The following is a 20996-nucleotide window of genomic DNA, read 5'->3' on the forward strand; positions in this document are numbered from 1 at the left end:
TCGATGATTGCATTGAATCCATTATCAAAAAATGAAATCGATTAACGAATCAAATCAATCAACGATTCGTAATCTAATCGAATCTTTTATCGATCCTGATTAAATTTATTATCGGATCGAATAAAAATAAATAGAATAGAGAAGAATAAAATTAAATAAAATAAATTAAAGTAAATTAAAACCAGTGCTCCTTGCATGGACTTTAAAAAAGCTATGCTGCCTCTCCTCGGCCACTCCCATAATGCCACGTCCCGTTTTTTTTGTTATTTTTGTTAAGTAAATATCTTGTTTGATATTTAATTTTATTTGTATATTAAACGTAACTTTACTTTAATAATCACTTATTTAGTGATTATTTTGACGTATGTTGACATCTTATTAAATATTAGCAAATTAAGGTTCAGTCTCGAATATATAATTTTAATTAAAAATCACAAATAACTCACAAGTTAAAGCAGTTACGCATAGATAATGCTTAATAAATAACAAAGTATTATAAAACAACATTAAATGACAATACTAAAATTTAGGGTGTTCCATTTATAAGGAAACTAAAAAAATCCTTATTCCGAGTTTTGACCAACACTGTGTACCAAAAATTATTTCGGTATCTTAATGATATAAATATACTTTTTGACGTCTAATATCTACAATTCTACAGGGTATCAATTATACTACGAACTTAATAAAAAATCATATTCATCCTTTAATCGATAGACTATGCAATGCCAATATGCTATGTTTAAAATTTTACCGAAAGGTTTTCACCGAAACCTATCTAGTTATAGCAACTTTTAAAGACATTATAAAAAAAGCCTTTTTTTAGTTTACAAATCATTTTCTTAGAATTTAGCGGATACTGTTTTAATTTTTTCGTAAAATACTTAGGGGAAAGTGGCAATGAAACGGACGGGTTATGAAACGGACAGTCGCTGTAACTGCTTTAACAATTTAATCTAAGCTCCACTGCGGCACACCGTGGCAACGTTGTATCCATTACGTCAGCCTACATAAATACCAGTCTGTTCCTGAAGTTAATCCAAGCTACACGTGCATTTTTATTTTCGGGCCGTGTAAAAAGTAAATTTTTTGTGCAACTTCCGAACCCTATTTGACGTAAACCGTAAGTAATTAAAAATTTATAGTTATATATTTGTTTTTATACATTCTTCTGGCCTTAAATTAAATATAAATATTATCTCCAAGTCAATTGTAGTTTGAATATTTTCTATTTAAAAACATCAACTATCCGTTGCTTTGAAGTGGACATGCAATATAGCATTGAAACGGACGTCCGTTTCAATGCATTGATGTCTGTCCGTTTCAAAACACCATGTCAAAAATAAACATTTAAATTCCTTTTTATATGATTTTTATTTCATATTTCATTTAGATCAACGGCGGTCGCACATGGTATTTCAAAGTCATATTTTTCAGAAATTTGTAAAACTGCTAAGAAAAATGAAGGCAAATATCATCATCAGCCGGACATTGGTAATAAACGTATATTCTCTGTTTTGCAAGAAAACATGCTAGCTGACTATTTAAAAACGTGTTCCAAGATGTGCTATGGATTAACTACCATACAAACTAGGAAGTTAGCTTTTCAGTACAATAAAGTAAATAATGTGGCACCTATTATTTGGTACCAACGTGAAAAGGCCACTAAGGATTGGTTACGTGGTTTTATAAAACGAAATCCTACTCTTTCTAACAGAAAGGCCGAGAATACTTCTTTATCACGAACTACATCTTTTAATTATGAAAATGTAGCTAGGTTTTATGATAATTTAGAAACGGTCGTAAAGAGGTTTACTTTTAAGCTTTATGTTAACTTAACTGTTTAACTTTCGGTTCCCAAGAGTTCATTATATAGATTTTATGCTAAAAGATGGTCCAAAAGGCGCTTTAGGTTTAGCTAATCCAAGCGGTTGGATAACAGAAGAAGGATTTCTATTAGAAATTAAACATTTTATCAAGTATACCAGTCCATCCAAAGAGAAACCATGTCTTATTCTCATGGATAATCACAAAACACATATAACTTTGGAGACAGTAATGTTAGCACGGGAAAATAATATCATTATTCTGACATTTCCACCACATTGCAGCCATCGTCTTTGGTCAGCCAGCTGACGTTTCCGTCTTTGGTCCTTTTAAAAGAAGATTTAAAATTTCTATGAACGCATGGATGTTGTCTAATCATGGCAAGACAGTCACAATATATGAAGTAGCGTCATTTGCTAATGAGGACTTTATTCATGCTTTTTCTATGGAAAATATAATAAAAGGATTTGCTAAGACAGGTATTCACCCATTTAATAGAAATATATTTTTAAATGATGATGTTTTACCATGTTTTGTTACGGATAGACCTAATCCATGCCCATCAACCGATGAAATTGATGATGCACAATCTTTATTGACATTAAATGAAAGTAATGATCTTGACTTGTCTTCTACTTTAAGAGATGTTCCATTTACTTCAACAGATATTCCATCTACTTCAAGATATGTTCCATATGTATCTCCGCAACAAATAAGACCGTATCCCAAGTCTGGCCCCCGAAAATCAAAGCTAGGAGGGCCCAGAAAAGGTAAAACTACAATTATCACAGACACCCACGAGAAGGATAGACTTATGGAGGAAAAAGAAGTAGCTGCTCGTAAAACACGGAAAATATCAAAAGTCACAAAAAAACGCATTCAAAACTTATGTCAAGAATCAAGTGCTGATGACTCAAGTTCAAATATATCGTTACACGACTCAAGCGATGACGACATTTCTCTTAAATTTGACACAACCAAAGATAAAAATATAATATTAAAAAGAAAATTAAAAATAGGTATTAAAAAAACGTAGAAAAAACGACAAGCATTGAAGATGACTTGCATCTTGATGAATTTGAGAAAGCAAAAAATACAAAGAAGGAAACAAATAAAAATCAGACACAATTCGCTAATGAAAAAAATGAAGAAGATGAGACATGCAGAGTGTGTAATGGATACTACATTCAAAGTAAGATAGACTGGCTGCAATGTTATATGTGCAAGAGGTGGAGTCACGAATCTTGTGGCCTACAAGGAGTTCGCCATTTCTTTTGTTACAATTGTAATTAATGTTTTATATTTTATTTAATGCTTTTATGTTGTTAATAATGTTGTTTTTTCATATTTGTTGATAAGGTTCATGAATATTATCTTAGTAATTGGGTAAGTAAACTGATGTCCTTTTCAAAACACCATCTGTCCGTTTCAATACACCGAAGTAGTGAAACGGGCAAATCAACTAATTATTTTTATGTTCTGTAATGTCAAGATGTTTTAGTTTTAGAAAACCCATTTTTATTATTATTGATAGTTTAAGGATGTACTTTTTCACTGCCAATTTATTTTTGTATTTGAAACCTCTCTGCAATAAATTTAAGCCCATACAGTAAAATGTCCGTTTCATTGCCACTCTCCTCTACTTGCCGAAAAAGCATATTTAAGCGTTTTTCGAAGCCATTTTTCAATGTTTTCTACGTAGAATTTAAGAAAACAAAAAAATGAGTAAGTCCAGTAGTTTCAAAATACGCAATTCAATTTTGATTTTATAGAAACTTTGTTTAAAAAATTCATAAACAAACTGATATACCGCTGCATTTCGGGATATAGAGACTTTACGAACGTCTGAATTTTTCATTGAAATCTTGAAATTTTTTTAAATCTTGATTTCATTGAAAAACTATGTTGCTACAACGTTACAGTTAAAAGTTTAATCGAAGTTTATCACGGGAACCTGCTTATTATAATTGTTGCAGCTTCCCGTGATAAACTTTGGGTAACATTCCAAAAATAAACACTACTTATTCATGTTTTATTACTGTTAATAAATATTCACTGTAATAATCTTACACTAATACAAAATCTATTTAGACTTAGATATAGAAATATAAAATATTAAAAACAATCATAAAAATATATGCAGTTATTTACAACGGACGGCATATCTCTACACGAAACGGTAAGTTTACGACAAGCCAGAACAACTTCTAAAGAGTTTTGCTGTCCCAAAGGAATGCATTGTATGTCTGGTGTGAAAATTATGACCTTCATCATATGGACCTGTCTGCTTTATAAGACAAATAGTTTCAAATTTGTGTGTTAGTATAAAACCCAGTATTATCGAAATCAGGGTGCATACTGCTTTATGTTTGAAATCTTTAGCTATAAAATAAATTTTAACGAGATGTGCATAATTTTACTAAACTGTAAGTAATATTTTTCATGTTTTATGTAATATTTTTTACCTTAATATACCTAACTAACAAGTAGATAAATAAACGTTAATACGCTACTTCACAAAATTTGGGGACCACTTTCTTTTTAATATTAACAGGTTGACTCCCCATATAAACGAAAAACAAATGGCTCAAACGCCAAGCACATATTAATTATAAACATGCCTTTCTAAAATAATTACTCCATATTTGAATAAAAATAAGAATAGTAAAAATGTTTCAAAAGAAAAACCTTTAGTGGGCGTATGCGCCCGCCCGGAACCAGAGCTTTAACCTTGTTTAGGCTGTCGCCTGTTTAAGGAATAGGTGTCGCCCAGGCACAGGCGGCATATTTATACTGGTGGTGCCAGCGGTTGCCTTATTCGAGTCTGCACTTGTCAAGTGCCAGTCTACTCAGTCAAGCTTTGACTGTGGTTGTTTAATGTGCGTGTTTGTTGTGCAACAATGAGTAATCAAAGCAAAAAAATTGTCGAATTGTCGGCTTTGAAAGAAAAACTCTTAAGCTAGCGGGGACAAATGAGCGGAATCCAATTTAACCTACGTAATATTTTTTCACCCATTTTTCACTAATTTATTACCACCCTAATAATTTTTCACCACCAAACCACCCTTAATGGAAGTGATTCTGCTGGCTTAAGGTTCAAACTATCAGAATTCGGAAAAAAAACTTTTTGCTTAAGGCATATTTTTTCCTTATGATCGGTGATTTTGTCTTGCAGTACTCAGGTAATAATCTATTTTCAACCGTTTTTTATATAGTGATACTGGCTTTAGCCGGCTAGTAATATGTCTTTCTTTTTCTAGGTGTTTACATTACTGCTTAAAATGTAAATATTTCTATTCTACTAGGATAATATGCCTATGTATTCTTGACAAAAATATGTGCCATCTTGCATTGTAAAAGGAAAATCAACATGAGCTCTTTTAAACTTAGGAGCCCCAAGGTTTCTACAATAATGTGGGGAAGCCAAGAAGATCACAATAAACTAAAAAGTATAACAGTACCACAAAGACAATGATGGTCATCGGGAACACATTGCACTAATAATACAATAGTGTCGCAACTCAAAATGTTTCGACATTGACATAACACAATATTTACACGTAAAATTCAATTCCCTATAAGTCACTAAAACTCTTGTTTTAATAGTGCAATAAATGAATAAGAGATGGCGCCATAAGACGGTATTCATGACTGACCGACTGTCGTCACCCTCCTCACAATAGGGAGTTTTTGTAACTACCTAACGTAACGTATATCTCTATACGTAAAGAACTAACGTATCGAAAAAGATGAACGTTAAATTGAGAGTTAAAGTTCTGCACGCAACGTAACGATGGTGTTGCCCTCATCGAATTAGTGATCAACTAATAAATTGTCAGTGCCAGTCTTGTCCTTGTCATTTAATCCTATTTTTGATTTTCAAAATAAATAACAAATATTTTTTTGAACAATTTTTAATTTTTGAGATGGACGCGATATTAAATGTAGGTGCCTTTATTGATGATGAAGAAGACGAAGACATAGAAGATGCCCTTCTTCTGCACATCTTGCACGACTATACGGTCGCTTTAGTTTTGATAGCATGTCTGATATAAAGTGTAAAAATTTTCGATTAAATTTCACCTTTCTGGATGGTCGTAAGAGTTCTTGCCTATGACTTACTTCAACAAGGACAAATCATCTTCATTGCTGAAGTGAAGTCGTTCTCTACTGCTGTCCATTATTTATAAAAATCAAAACAAATATACTTAACCACAAATGTGAAAAAACACGTACCACCTGTGCTTATGAAATATGGATGTTGAAATTTTCGTAATCGGGTAAGATCCGCTTGTGCATTCGGTTACCTTCGGCTCGATAGGGATGCGTATGAACGTAACGTATAGTACATCCACTAATAATTTTCCAACATAAACATGTCACATTCTGGTATTAAAGAGACCGCCTTTCAAATCAAGGTTGTCAGACATATTTCCTAAAATTCCTAAGGTTATATTTAAAAAATATTCTCTATTCTCTGTTCGTTATTATTTAATTGCTAGTCAACGAACGACACTCTTAAAAAATGATATGAACATATTCCCAAAAAATATATCTATAAATTAATTAACTAGGTACTAATATTTCCATGGACTCTTCACTAATGAATTAAAGCAACCGTGAACGTTTATATATTACTTATGCTCTAAGTAATTTTCGAATATCGGCAACATTGTAGTCTGGAGAGAATTTGGACCTTCGATCTATCTTGACGTTGCCATGTTGGTGAATTTAGCGGTAATACTCTTATAGATATAATGATCGACTTTTAAGAAATCAGACATCTTTTAAGAATCCAAGTTCTCAAAAACGGTTACAAGAATTGTATTATTTTTTTCCAAATTTCATTGATTTTATACCTTACCTGGAAACATGAAAAATTGCAGATATATTAATATGTTATATTAAAGTTACATTCAGTAATTTTAAACTCATGCATTATGACAACAGCGCAGCGCAAAGCGATAAATCGTAATGAACACATGTGTGTCTGGATATGTGACACCCTAAAATATTCCTTTTTGCAACCAGATAACACAGGCGGAGGTTTATAAGGTATAAGATATAATTATAAGTAATATTATATTTTTCTAGAATGGCATTTTGGAGACCGTTTGAAACGAATGATCAAGAAGCATCAACTTCTGTGTTATCAATAAATAGTGACAATTATTTTAATGACAGCCCGGAATTAAAAAATAAAGATTTGCACGTACAATCCCAAAGAATAGTTTTAAATATGTATGAGTGTTAGAAAAAAGAAAATATTGGGATGGCTGATAATGCAATTGTTTCGAGAATTCATATATTAACAAAAATCGGGTATAAGACGATATATACAATTATTAAATTAGGCACTGTTACAGATCATTCCTTAAAACGAAAGCGACCAAATAAAAAATTGGGTAGGATTGAAACTGCTGCAAAAGACGTTATTCAGCGAACAGTTTACAATTTTTACAAAGAAAATAGAGTGCCTACTTTAGAACTGATTCGTGAAAAATTGAGAGATTTCCCTGAAAATAATTATACATCTTTGGAAACACTGCGCGAGATTTTGATAAGTTGTAGATTTAAATATAAGAAATTAGATAATCGAATGGTAATAATGGAATCTCGGCGTATTGTTGAACTTCGACGAGAATATTTGAGTAAAATAAAACAGTATCGTAATTCAAACAGAAACATAATCTATTTAGACGAAACCTGGTTCGATACGCATGATGTTGTCAAGTACGGCTGGGTTGACAACACAAACAAGTGTGCGTTAAATACACCGTGTTCACGAGGAAAACGTGTTATTATTCTTCATGCCGGAAGCAAAGATGGTTTTGTATTTAATGCATTGCTATTGTCGGCCAAAAATATAACAAAGTCTTCTGCCGATTATCACGAAGATATGACAGCCGATTTATTTGAAAAGTGGTTTGTTGAACAACTCTTGCCCAATATTCCGCCGAATTCAGTGATTGTTATGGATAATGCGTCGTATCATTCCCGCATATTAAATAAAATACCTAATAATAACACGAAAAAGGACGAAATTTTAAAATTTATGCAACTTAAAAACATCACTGTTCCTAAAAAGATTCCAGTAAAGAAAGAATTAATTAGAATGATCAAAAGTCGGAATTTTAAAAACGAATACGTTATTGACACCATTTGCAGCAGGCACGGCCATACTCTTTTGCGATTACCCCCATACTATTGCATTTTTAATCCAATTGGAATGGTTTGGGGTACCGTAAAAAAACGATTGCGAACATATAATCAGTCACTAACATTAAGCGCAGTGGCCATTGAGAATATTCGAGAAGTAATTAGTGGCATTAATAGCGATGTGTGGAAAAATTGCGAAGCTCATGTTTTAAAAATAGAAAACGAATATCCTGTTTTACCGGCAATAGCACCAATAGTTATCCAACCTGGGAACGATTCGACTTCAGAAGACTCTGACGATTCTTTTTAGTCCTTCTAATTAATTTCTTTACAGCTATCGCGATGCATCTTGAACACTAGTATTCATTATTATACAGTGTGTCACATTTAAGATGAAAACACCTCTATATATCAGCTATCAAAATACATACAGATTTAAAATTTTGCACAGTCATACACGTTGATAGTGCACATTTTTTTAAGATAGTGATCTGAAATTTTAATTTTAAACGCGGCTTACTGCGAATCCACAAACAGGGTAAATTTTCGATATTTTGCTTCGCGTTAGAGAAATCGGAAAAACTTAATTGGAAAAGTTGTTCCACTTATTGTAACCGCACATACCAAATTTCATGACAAAATTCGCAATTTTAGTTTTTCAGTATTATTTGTAATCTCGATCATAAATCTACAATTGATGCATCTCGGGACAGCCAACTGTCCGTTTTAGAATCCTGACTACAATTGAAGATCTTATTTCCAAAGTGTCTTAAATCCATATAATGAAATCCATGAAATTACAGATTTTCATACAAATTTAACATACAAATTATACAATTTTCATATGCACTTTTAAATAAATAAGAAGTTGTTTTGGTACATATAACTTTATTCTAGACTTGAAGAAATCTATAAAGTTTAAAAAAAGAAAATTAAATCTTATCTAAATATATATATATATATATATATATATATATATATATATATATATATATATATATATATATATATATATATATATAAGGGGTTGAGGTTAATTGGGTATACAGCTGATTAAAAGCCAAGTGTACTCTGTTTAACAATACATTATATTTCGCCAATTTTCATTGGCATCATCAGATGAGAGCTACAATTATTTAAAACATGGTAAAATATAATTTAATAATAGTTTGTTGTTTATATACTTACTTAATTGAGGTTAATGGCAGTGCGATTTATTTTAATACCATCAAGTAAAAATTTTTTTGTTGGAATAATGTTGAATGTAGTTGATGTTGATTACAAATTAAAATATAGGAAACAAATACAATTCAAATCAAAAATAAAACAGACACAACGTTTAGTTCGGTAAATGTCATTAAGGTTAAGTACTAGAACTATCAAATATCGAATGTTATTAATTGACTTTTGTGAAGATAATTAGTTCCATGGTGTTGACGTAGTAGTTGTTTATTTGATTAATATTTACTATAAGGTGTGTTATAGTTGAAAAAATTTTTGAAATTACATTATGTGTTGTATTAATTATTTGATAGTTATATGTGTCTATTTATAACATTATAAATAGACCTTTGAAGAGTCCTATTCAAAAATGCCCCGTTTAAACAAATCGAAGGTTGAAGGGTGCCGGACATTTATGCCGGAAACAATTCAAATTCAAAAGATCACCTTTTTCTGCTACGGAAAATATTGCCCCGATTTCTCACCAAAATCAATGTTGAGACTTTAGTTTAGATACTCTTGAATCTCAAAAATACTCATTTACATATTTTTCAAGCCTCGAAAATGCATATTAGGTATCGCATTTTTCGGATTTTAAATCGCCTATATCTCCAAAACTATTAACTTTTGAGAAAAATGACATAGATCTTATTTAGAGTCACCCAAAAACCTAAAAAATATTTCTTGGAGCACAAAAGGTGATATTTTGAATTTGTTTAAAAAATTGTTTAAAGAATTTCTGCCCAAAATTTGATAAATTTTCCTGAATATAATTATGTAAAAATTAATAAAAATTATATAATTTTTCTTGAAATATGCGTTTGATGAACTGATCCCTTTTCTTAATTTCCACGCCAATGGTCGGCATTGACATCAAAGAATCTTAAAAGCCGACGCTTGGCAAATTGACATTGGAAAAAGTATACCATCCCGTTACGTTAAGTAATACGTATCTAGATACGTTAGTTCAACCATTAATGCGCATGCTTATATGTCAAAAAGATACGTTACGTATACGTATTTGCTTGCACAAAAACTCTCTAATATTGCGTCATCTTTAGTTGCGACTAACAGTGATCGGGAACGCACGTGTTGCTTTGCTCATCATTTCGAGTTTCCACGGTATTGCTGAATCAGGTATGTAATTTTTATAGCTATATTTCGAGTTATTACATTCTTGTTGATTTAAAGCTAACCATAACAATGTTATTTTTCTAGTTATTACACTATTACTGGTTTACACCAGCACTTTTTAAATTAATATTTTTACTAACGAGACTATTCTTGGTTCAGTTCATTATTTTTGACATGCTACATTATTGTTGAATCATCACTTTAAATCATTTTTGTTGTTGTTTGTAAAACATTTATTAATCATTATCTATTTGTCCATCACCGGATAGTAATAACTAATAGTAACAACTGCTATGGCAACAAATACTGAGGAAGAGTACAAATAATGAACCTGGTGCCCAAATAGAAAACAGGGACTTTGGGAGAGTACAACCACCACCTATACCTTCACCATTTACGAGTTATCAAGTACTTCAAGAGATTGACGTAAACAGAGAATGAGATTGGGAGTTGTACTCTGTAATATATGGAAAAAATTATACAGGTTAATCCTGGTAGAGAACTGGACTTTATATTTTATTCTAATAATTGTTGCGGGCAGCAAAAAAATGAATACGCCCTTACAGCATATGCGCACGTAGTACAGAAAATGAATGTCAAAAAGCATAACCCATACATTTCTGATTTGCGGTCACTCTCAAAACGAGGATGACAATGTGCATAGCGTCATAGAAAAGCAAGGAAAGCGTTTCGTAAAATCTGGTCCAGTGTATGTTCCACAACAATATATGGCATTAATTCAGACGGCTAAAAAGACAGGCAAACCGTATAGCGTGACTGAAATGACTAATGAAAAATTTTACAATCCGAAAATACTTCAAGAAGAGTGGGGCAACAATTTTAATGTTAATGAGGAGAAAAGCAAAATAAAATGGCATGGCATTAAGGTGTTTCACGTTGAAAACAAACATCCATTTACTTTCTTTTATAAGAACTTTTACGAAGATGAAGATTACCAAAAAGTTTTCGTACCGTTCGCGTCATAAAAAACTGGTACAACTCTTATAACCAAAAACCGTGTTTTTTAAGTTGTGTACGTTGGTCTTGTCACATGTGTCATTCTAATTTCTAGGGCACTGTTGCCAGTTCAACGAAAATATTATATGAAACCAGCTAAAAGTAGGGCTGTGTGACAGATCGCCAGTTTTGAGTATATTAAAAACTAAAACATTATCGATCATTCTCTATCAGTCAGTCACATTTATTTAAACATGCATCCTAAAAAATTCTCCCATTACTATTGTAATTTTCGATAATCTTAATTAAGTATCCACACATTGATTTGTGTTTTATTAAAATTTATGAAAATATTTCAATTTAAAAATAATGATAGATAAATCAATCTAGACATAACTTTAAATTATTATAATAAAACATTACAGTGAGATATTGGATTGTAACTGTCACGTTTTGAAAAGCGTTTTTTCGTCCCGGATAATTATTTTATAGTTTATAGTATATACATAAGATAAAGTATAATGTTAGTTTTTCACATTTATTGTTCTTGTAATAAATAATAATTTAATTTTGGTAGTTTGCATGTAACTAAACTTATTGACACAAAATACAATTCGTGTTCGGTATGTAATTGAAGTATAAAATTACAGTATATGCATTCCAATGTTCCCTGTGCCAATACCCTAGGTTTAAAGATCCTTCAAACATTTTGGATATTAGCTCAACCCTATCTCTGGTTATTAAATTTATTAGATACGAGTTTTTGTTGTTAATAATAAAAATAATACCTATCTAAAAACTTTATACATTTTTGAACGTTATTTTTTATATATTTAGATTTTGTGCAATTCCGTGGTCTGTGATGGCAACAACGAATTGATTCATGGACTATTGTGTCCAGTCTGAACACAGGTTTACATTGGGAAAAAAAAGTGTACCAGTTTTATATGACGGGAAGTGTACGTAGCTTACGACGAACTGAAAACCAGACTTCGTTATTTGCTAATGGTTTGACACGACAGTACACAAACAAGATACCTTTAACTCAAAATAAGAAAAGGAACTTAACGGAATTACTTAACAACAATGTAATACCCAGTAGTTACCGTGAAACTTGCTATAAGACTTTGACCGATTAAACATTAAAATTGTATTTAATTGTAATCAGTATTAATTTATTTTTAGACTGATTCAAACTAAGTTTAAATAATTTGTTTTTTTTAAGTATGTCTTTTTACTATTAACTACAAATTACTTAAATATGACTAGATTTCGTGTTCTTTTTTTGGAAGTTTTATTTTGTTAAATATATAGATTAAGTGCAAAATGTTCAAGAATACTGTATTTTGTTATCTGTATCTGAATTTGTTTAATTATAATATAAACTTAATTAAAAACACTCTTGAATTATTTATTAATGTCAAAAACAACAGTTCTCTGTATTTGTTAACGTGTAATACAATCTCTTTAAATACAATGTTAACAAATACCAAGAATTATTTTCCAAAATTGTTAAGTCCAAAAATTAAAGTAAACCGCAGAAAAAAATAGTAAATCAAATTGTAGTAACACAAAATAATATTTAGCACGTGGTGTTCGTGTGTATTAAGGTATAAAAAATGCTTATTAAAAGCTTAAAAGTTTTTTATTTTAAAGAAGATCTTTTCGGAATTAAATCATTCCATCATCAGTTTACTAAAAGAGAGAGTAAAAATACCAATATTAAAAAACAAGTAAGTTAAAATTTAAATATATAAAAAGAACACGTTGGTTTTTTACTACTTACATAAAAAGTTGTTAAAAAACATTGTATGGCCACATAAAAACATTGGAAGGACATCCGTATTAAAAAATAATCCTCATGGTATTTATCAAGGTAAATGCAATAGACTGTTAACTTGTTGATTATTAAAAACTGAAAATGGGGGCATTTTACATGACCCCCTGTAGCTGGTGAGGTTTTATCGACTTACATTACCTCTGATCTGTGCTGGAGTCTTGGGCTAACTGATAGAACGATGGTATGAAAAATCAGTTAGTACCCGTCAATGTCAAGTGGAATGATGTAGTAGGAGCAAAAGTCATTGTGCTTAAGTTTGTGAATAGGCAGTTTTTAGTGAAGAATTGTGTTTTGTGTGTAGTAAGATCAATAGCAATTTTTGGTATTTTAAAAAGGTGGTAGAATGTAAAACAATGAGTGACTGTGATGTAAAATAAATTTGGTATACCAGGGTAAGGCAAAATTTAAGTTAGGTAGTTGAAATTAATAAATAATTTTAAAGGCGATAAAAAGAATGTTATTACCTAATTGTTTCCTTGTATGAAGTAAGTATAGATAAAAGTTGGTTTGAAATTTATGGAAGATGAATCGAGGAAAAAGAAATAAAAGAAAAAGAAAGAAAAGGAAATATGAGATGAATGTAAAGATGTAAGCTGGGGATACTAAAACTGATTGTAATAAGAGATTGATAGATGTAAAGTGAGTATTTATAAGAAAACCTATGTGATTAGATAGATGGTAGTTATTGGAGAGGATGGGAAATTGGATATTGGAAAAGGGGGTGTTAGCGTATTAATGATGACAAGAATAGAGTTAAGTATGGCAGATTATATAAGGTGATATTAAGCTATGGGAAAATAGAAAGAAATGTAGAAGTAAGTAAAACTGGATGTGTAGTTAACAGAAAGAAAGTTAGATCAGGAGAATAATTGTCGATGAAGTGGGACAAAGTCTCTGTTGATGCTGGTGTGACGATTAATACAATTGGGACTGTTTTTCTTTTCCTTGACTATTTCCAAATCCTCAAAAAGGTCAAGTTTGAGATAATCTCTACCTGGGATGTTATGAAGAATAGAAATATCATCTGGTACCTTGATTGTGTGATTGTGATATTTGAGATGATGGGAAAAAGAAGAAGTGTTCTCTAACTTAGAATGTTCAATGGCCCTGGTTACTAGAGATCTACAAGTTCTACCAATGTAAGTGGCATCACAGTCAGAACATTGAAGTTTATAAACTCCACTGCGTTTGCTGAAGTCAATAGAGTCCTTACTATTGCATAATGATCTACTCAATTTATTGTTAACTTTAAAGAAAATCTTAATATTTTCAACAGAATTCAGGATAGTGTTTTTGATTGATTCGGAGAGTGTTGGACAGTGAAATGGTAATGAGAAGTAAGATGGAGAATCTGAAGTAATGTTATGGTAAGCTGATTGTTGAAGCAATTTACGTTTCTTTTTATAAATGAGTTTATGGATGATATCAGGGTTGTAGCCATTATTGAAAGCAATCTGTTTGATTATGTTTAGTTCTTGGTTGTAGTTAATGTTGGATAATGGGATGGTTTCTAAACGATGAATGAAACTGTTGAATGCAGATAATTTGTGTGAAATGAGATGGTTAGAATTGAAGTGTATGACATGATCTGTTTGTGTGGGTTTTCTGTAGATGCTATAATCAAAGACATTATTAATTCTATTGATGGAAAGGTCCAAGAAATTGATGGAGAAGTTGGATTCTAATTCCATAGTGAATTTAATATTGGGGTGAATATTATTGATAGTGTTTAGTAAGGAAGAAGCTGTATTTGAGTTACCTCTAATGAAAACTAAGCAATTATCAACGTAACGGAACCAGTGTAGAATTGTATTGTTAGTCATGATTTGAGTGGATTCTAGATGATTCATGAAGAGGTCAGCTAAAAAGGGGGAAAGACAACTTCCCATGGCCAAGCCATCAGGTTGTTTATAAAAAATATTATTAAAAGAAAAATAATCTTGTGATAAACAAAAGGAAAGTATCTCTATTATTGGTGTGATGACTGAGGGATTAGTTGATTTAGATGTGAGAAGGTCGTGGACTAACTGAATAGTTTCAAGTTTAGGTACAGAAGTAAAGAGATTGCTAACGTCAAATGAAAGCATAGTCATATCTGGTAGGAGATTTATGTGATTGAGTTTGGATATTAGTTGGGATGAATTTTTGATGGAAAAATTGGGAGAAAAACCTGTTATGTCCTTGATTACCCTGAGTATGAATTTAGAAATTATGGAGACAGGGGTGTTGATGAAACTGACTACTGGACGGATTGGAATGCCCTCTTTGTGGATTTTTGGAAGACCATACAGTCTAGGAATTAATGGGTTACTAGGGATTTTGTAATATGGTGCGCGAAAATCAGTGAAAAAAGTAGAATATTTCTTTAAAAAGGCTTTTTGTTTATTAATGAATCTGTTCAGTGGGTCATGTGGAAGTACTATGAGGCCATTATTATTCTAAAAGGTGGAATCTTTGTTGATGTATTCAGTGTGATCCAGAATTAAAAATACCATTTGGTGAATTTTTAAATAACTTCACTCTCAGTATTTTTATTTAACTAAGAGTACAAAGAAACTTCCTTTAATATTAATTAAAAACATATTATGCATTATTTTAAATAAGTTTTTCGTTGATTCTGAAAAACCATTTCTTTTTGCTAACAAGCGATCAGCTTCAAAACACTTTTTTTAAGTCATCATAAGCCATGCCAAAAAGTAAAATTGGTAAGTTAATGCCTGACGGATATGTGCTAATAAGACTGAACTACTGCGAAAAACAAGCAGAAATTAAATTGATGATCATAAATTCCTTTATTAAGACAATAAGAATTCCTTACTAAACATGCGCTAGTCAAGAGACATCAGCATACAATGAAGCTGTGTCATTAAGACTTCAACTGCAGACTCAATACAAACAGTAAACTATATATTCCATAACTGTCAGTCACCAGATCCAGACAAGAAAGATCCGTCAAGTAACTCCAGAAATATATGGTAGTTATCAACTAGATCTGTAAAAGATGGTACAGGGTTTCAGAATTATGGATTGAATATCTTGAATAAATCTCAGTCATTTGAGAATTGCAGATGACGTCATCCTTATAGCCGATCGTATGGATGATGCAATAATAATATTTGAAAAATTATATCACGCTATATGAACAAGACACAAATAATGACTAATCTGGTGCTAAATCGAAATATTGCTGTTGATGGAAGAGATATTTATTTATTTATTTATTTATTCCACAACAAACACATTTTATAGAATAAAATGTAATTATCAGTAGGGATTTTGACATTAGAAATACCTACATGCTAAGATAAAGTGATCGAAGCGGATAGAAAGCTAGATTTAATTGTTTTGATGTTGGTATTAAATATATCTATGTCGCTATTTTTTTTAGTAATAAAAATTTTAGTATTATTTTTTATACTTATATTTTTTTTTTAGTATTATATTGTACTATCTCATCATGTTGTTTATGGGCATATTACACATGGAGAGAAATACACCTTGCTCCAACTGATTATGCAGGAAAAGATCCAAGGAAAGAGAAGCATAGGGAGGCGTAGAATGTCATGGCTGCGCAACCTGAGAGATTGGTACGGATGTACATCAAGTGAACTTTTCAGAGCAGCCGTCTTAAAAGTCCGAATAGCTATGATGATTGCCGACCTCCGCCGCGGAGATGGCACTTAAAGAAGAAGAAGTCTGTCTCACAAATAAAAAAAGCAGCCCTCTATGACTTAACCTTAAGTTGATCTTAGGTAATACTTAGGTAGATCTTTATATAGTTGATCAAGAATAAGTCTTTATATTTTAAGTTATTCACAATATAATATACAAGTAGCATTGCTTGCATTTTCCATCTCTGTTCCAGTGTTACAAATTTGACAGTTTCAAACTTACTCCGGTAAGACACCAAGTATGGATAAGAATTACACTTTCTAACATACAGATATCTTAAAAACCTTTTTTGTACCTTTTCAATTAAATCTATATTTAATTCTGCATGGAGTGCCTAGACTACAGAAGCATACTCAAGATGTGGTCTTTCCAAGGAATTATATAGTTTAATTATGCTATCTATCATCTTAAAATGTTTGGTGTTTCTAATTATAAATCCTAACATCCTAAAACGCTTATTAGTAGCAATGTGATAGTGATCATTAAAGTTCAAGCTTTGCTGAAAATTCACACCAAGATCTTTACACACGGATTTTCAGGGCAATTCTTTAAGATTGATATAATAAGCCATTTTAATAAAGTTCCTGTTACGTGTGAAGGTCATCACTAAACACTTTTTAACATTTAGATCCATTCTATTTATCTGAAACCAATTAGATACCGCATTAAATCTAGTTGTAATAGTTGGCAATCTTATTGATCTTCTACAACTCTAAACATCTTAAAATCATCTGCAACCATTAAACAAGTGGAAAAGTTAAGACTAAACTAAAACTAAACTAGAACTAAAAAGATCATTAATAAAGCAAGCAAATAAGAGTGGTCCCAGGTTGCTGCCCTGAGGAACTCCAGAAGTTACGGAATATTCCTCTGAGAAAAAATTACCAACTCTAACTTGCTGACTTCTATCTGCTAGGTACTAATTTAAAAATCTTAATACATTAATTGAGAGGCTAAAGGTGCCATTTTTTCAAGTAATAAATCATGTTGTGCAGATTACATCGTCGTATAGGTACTTAGGACATGAAATTCGGTTGGGCAGAGATAACCCGACATGTGAGATCCCATATCGCATGGGATTAGCCTAGGCAGCGTTTGGTAAACTAAACTATGTATTTAAATCGGATCTACCCATATGCCTCAAAAAGAAAAATCTTTGACCAATGTGTGTTACCTGTACTCACTTATGGAGCGGAAACATTAATACTTACAAAAAAGGTAGTGAATAAGATTCGCGTGACTCCGAGAGCTTTGGAGCGCCAGATGTTGGGTATCTCTCTGAGGGACCCAATTACAAACGAACAAATACGCCGTAGAACAAAAACAACAGACGCCATCGAAAAAATCGCGTCGCTAAAATGGAATTGGGCAGGACACGTCGCCAGATTATTAGACAACCGATTGACAAAACGTATTGTAGAGTGGAGACCAAGAAAATAAGCAATACGGAGCAGAGGATGCTCACCAATTAGATGGACTGACAACCTGCAGCGTATTACCAATAACTGGATGCAACCACACAAGACAGAGACAGGTAGAAAGAGCTGAGAGAGACCTATGTTCAGCAGTGAACGTATACAGGTTGATGATGATGATAATGATAATGATCTTGAATAACTAGATGATAAACAAGCTGATTGGCTAAAGTAAGATTATTTTACAATAGACGGCACAAAAAAAAGGAAAACCTTAATCGCTACTTCGTTTTGAGATTATATCTCATCCGACTTTACAACGTTATTTGTTCCGTTAATTGTTTCAATTAGTATATTTTCTAGTTTGGAAGGCCTATATCGGCATATGTATCAACTACTATATAAATAATAATTGTTCATATAAAACATAATCTTCTAATCTTTTAGTATTTCTTCTTTAAAAAAAGTTATACAAAAATAGGTTAGTTTTAAAACTTTTTTGCTATACCAACATATTATTACCTTCAATCATTCTGGATATCCGTTCTTCACATTCCCCATACATACTTGCCCTATACTGTGCACTTCGTCTATGAAATCCCTCTCCAAAACCATCCTCGGACAAATCAAATTCATCAGGAGGCTTGCTACTTCTTCTTCTTCGCTTAACAATTCCGGTCTTCGGTTTCTTGCAGGCTAGAATTGCTGATACTGATACTATACTTATTATTAGAATAACAGCAGCACAAGCTAGACCTACTATTATAGCAGTTAAGTTTATACTGGACGTGGAATTTTCCGCAGTTGGTACAACTTCTGAAGATTGAGCATCTGAAATAAATAATGAGTGGCTGATAGTTTATGTTTATTAACTTTTGTTAATGTTGTATCTGATAAGAAAACTCATTAACCGTTTTAGCGGATTCAGATAATTTCAGTTACATGAGCCGTCAGTAATAGTCCATACATCAGCGTTTTACATGTAGAAAAAAACATAATATTGAAAAGTCCCTAGTTATAATGACACACTGAGCTTAACGTTACAAGTTATATTTCTTATGCACTTGCTGTACTACTACTACTCTATTAGAATTTAATTACTATTTTCCTTTAATCGGTTCCTATGTAAAATACAAATAGTGGTAAGCTATGTCTAAAGATAAAAAGATTGGCAAAGTAAAGTCGTTAAGAGTTAAATTATAAAATTTATAAAAGTTGATTCGTAAGTACCAATTTACTTTATATGAAATAAGTTTACTACAATGGAATAACATTATTCATCATCATCATTTAATCTTCGCTTATCCACTGCTGGACATAGATCTCCCTCATAATTTTCCATCTATTTCGATCTTGTGCCTCTTGCATCCAATTCCTATGACAACGTTTTAGATCGTCAGTCCAACGTGTTGGTGGACGACCTCTACTTCGGTAGGCATCATCTCTTGGTCTCCATTCCAGTATCCGCTTTGTCCATCTATTGTCTGTCATTCGAGCCACGTGACCTGCCCAGTTCCATTTTATTGTTGCTACTCTCTCTACTGCATCAGCCACTCCTGTTCTTTGTCGTAGCTGGCGATTTGGGATCTTGTCTCGTAGTGAAACGCCCAACATAGCAGCGTTATTATTATTGCAGTTTGTATTTCTGTACATATGATATTAAACTGTAAGGGTTATCATCGAAGGTCCTTAGTTAGATTTTTAGTGCACTATACTAGGTCCCTAACTAAGTCATACATAGTAATATTTTACTGAATGTTGTGAGTAACCAAAAAAATCATTTAGGCATTTAAAATAAGTTTACCCAAATTCTATTGCGGTAAACATACTGCACTAAAAGCAAGTTGAAGCATTTAAAATGTGGTATCATAGACGCATGTTGAGGATTTCCTGGATAGATAACTTTAGCAACGAAGAAGTTCAACAGAGAATAGGCAATGGGCGCGAAGTGGTCATAGCCATAAAACGTCGCAAACTGGAATACCTAGGTCATATAATAAATGAGTAATGAACAACGATACGGCCTACTTCGGACCATACTTCAAGGTGAGTTGCATGAAAAAAGAAGTCCAGGAATAAGAGTAATATTTTGGCTACATAACCTACAAAAATGGTTAATTTGACCTTTGACCACTACCGGACTTTCTAGGTCAGTAGTAAAACAAAGATAAAAAGCCATGCTATTATATCAAAAGAAACCAACTGGGTAAATTGTTTAGGATATAAGAAAATCTTTTCAATAATAATTTTTAATCAATTTAATTAAGAAGGTAATAGCACCGCAGCAGAGAGAATGGTATTTGGAGAAGGCGATATACTTTAGGTAATGGTAGAGATATAATATCCTTCATAAAAATAGTTAGGCTTAGATGGGACGAACAAGCAAGCAAACAAGCAATTTAATTTAACCCAGCCTGTGAGACTTGTACATCCCTTAAGAATGACACTAAAGAGGCAAGAGGAATAACTCTTGTAATCAGGAGTCACTCCATCGCGACCGAATGCTTCAGACCATCCTATTTTACCCTACAGCACCCTGATGCGCAATAGGGGCACAACTATCAGCAAAGTGCTTGTCGTGAGGAAGTCCTGTAACAAGAACACGATCTCCTATCCCGATCAAAGCAGGTTAGCGTAAGCCGTTCTTTTCCTGCTATTTCTAGTGACTTTCATGGAATCTGAAATTGCTTGCTCGGGCGCCAAGACTTGGCGCTCGAGGATGTGGGTCACTCGTGTCCGGGTTTAGGGTTTTTTGTTTAGTTTTGTTTCAG

At 32.2% G+C, this 20996-nt stretch overlaps 1 protein-coding gene across 3 annotated transcripts in view; it reads right to left on the reverse strand.

The window, feature by feature from the left end:
• Positions 1-20996, reverse strand: part of side (motor axon guidance molcule sidestep) — a 566673-nt gene that overhangs the window by 52402 nt on the left and 493275 nt on the right. For 2 of the 3 annotated variants that reach the window (XM_072534634.1, XM_072534633.1), the window contains exon 13: positions 18748-19056. The exons of the other annotated variant lie outside the window; for it this stretch is intronic. In XM_072534634.1, coding sequence (XP_072390735.1) covers positions 18748-19056 — 309 coding nt within the window. The remainder of the gene's footprint in view (positions 1-18747; positions 19057-20996) is intronic. 3 annotated transcript variants of the gene reach the window in all.

This window comes from Diabrotica undecimpunctata, chromosome 6 (genome assembly GCF_040954645.1).
Source record: "Diabrotica undecimpunctata isolate CICGRU chromosome 6, icDiaUnde3, whole genome shotgun sequence".
NCBI lineage: Eukaryota > Metazoa > Arthropoda > Insecta > Coleoptera > Chrysomelidae > Diabrotica > Diabrotica undecimpunctata.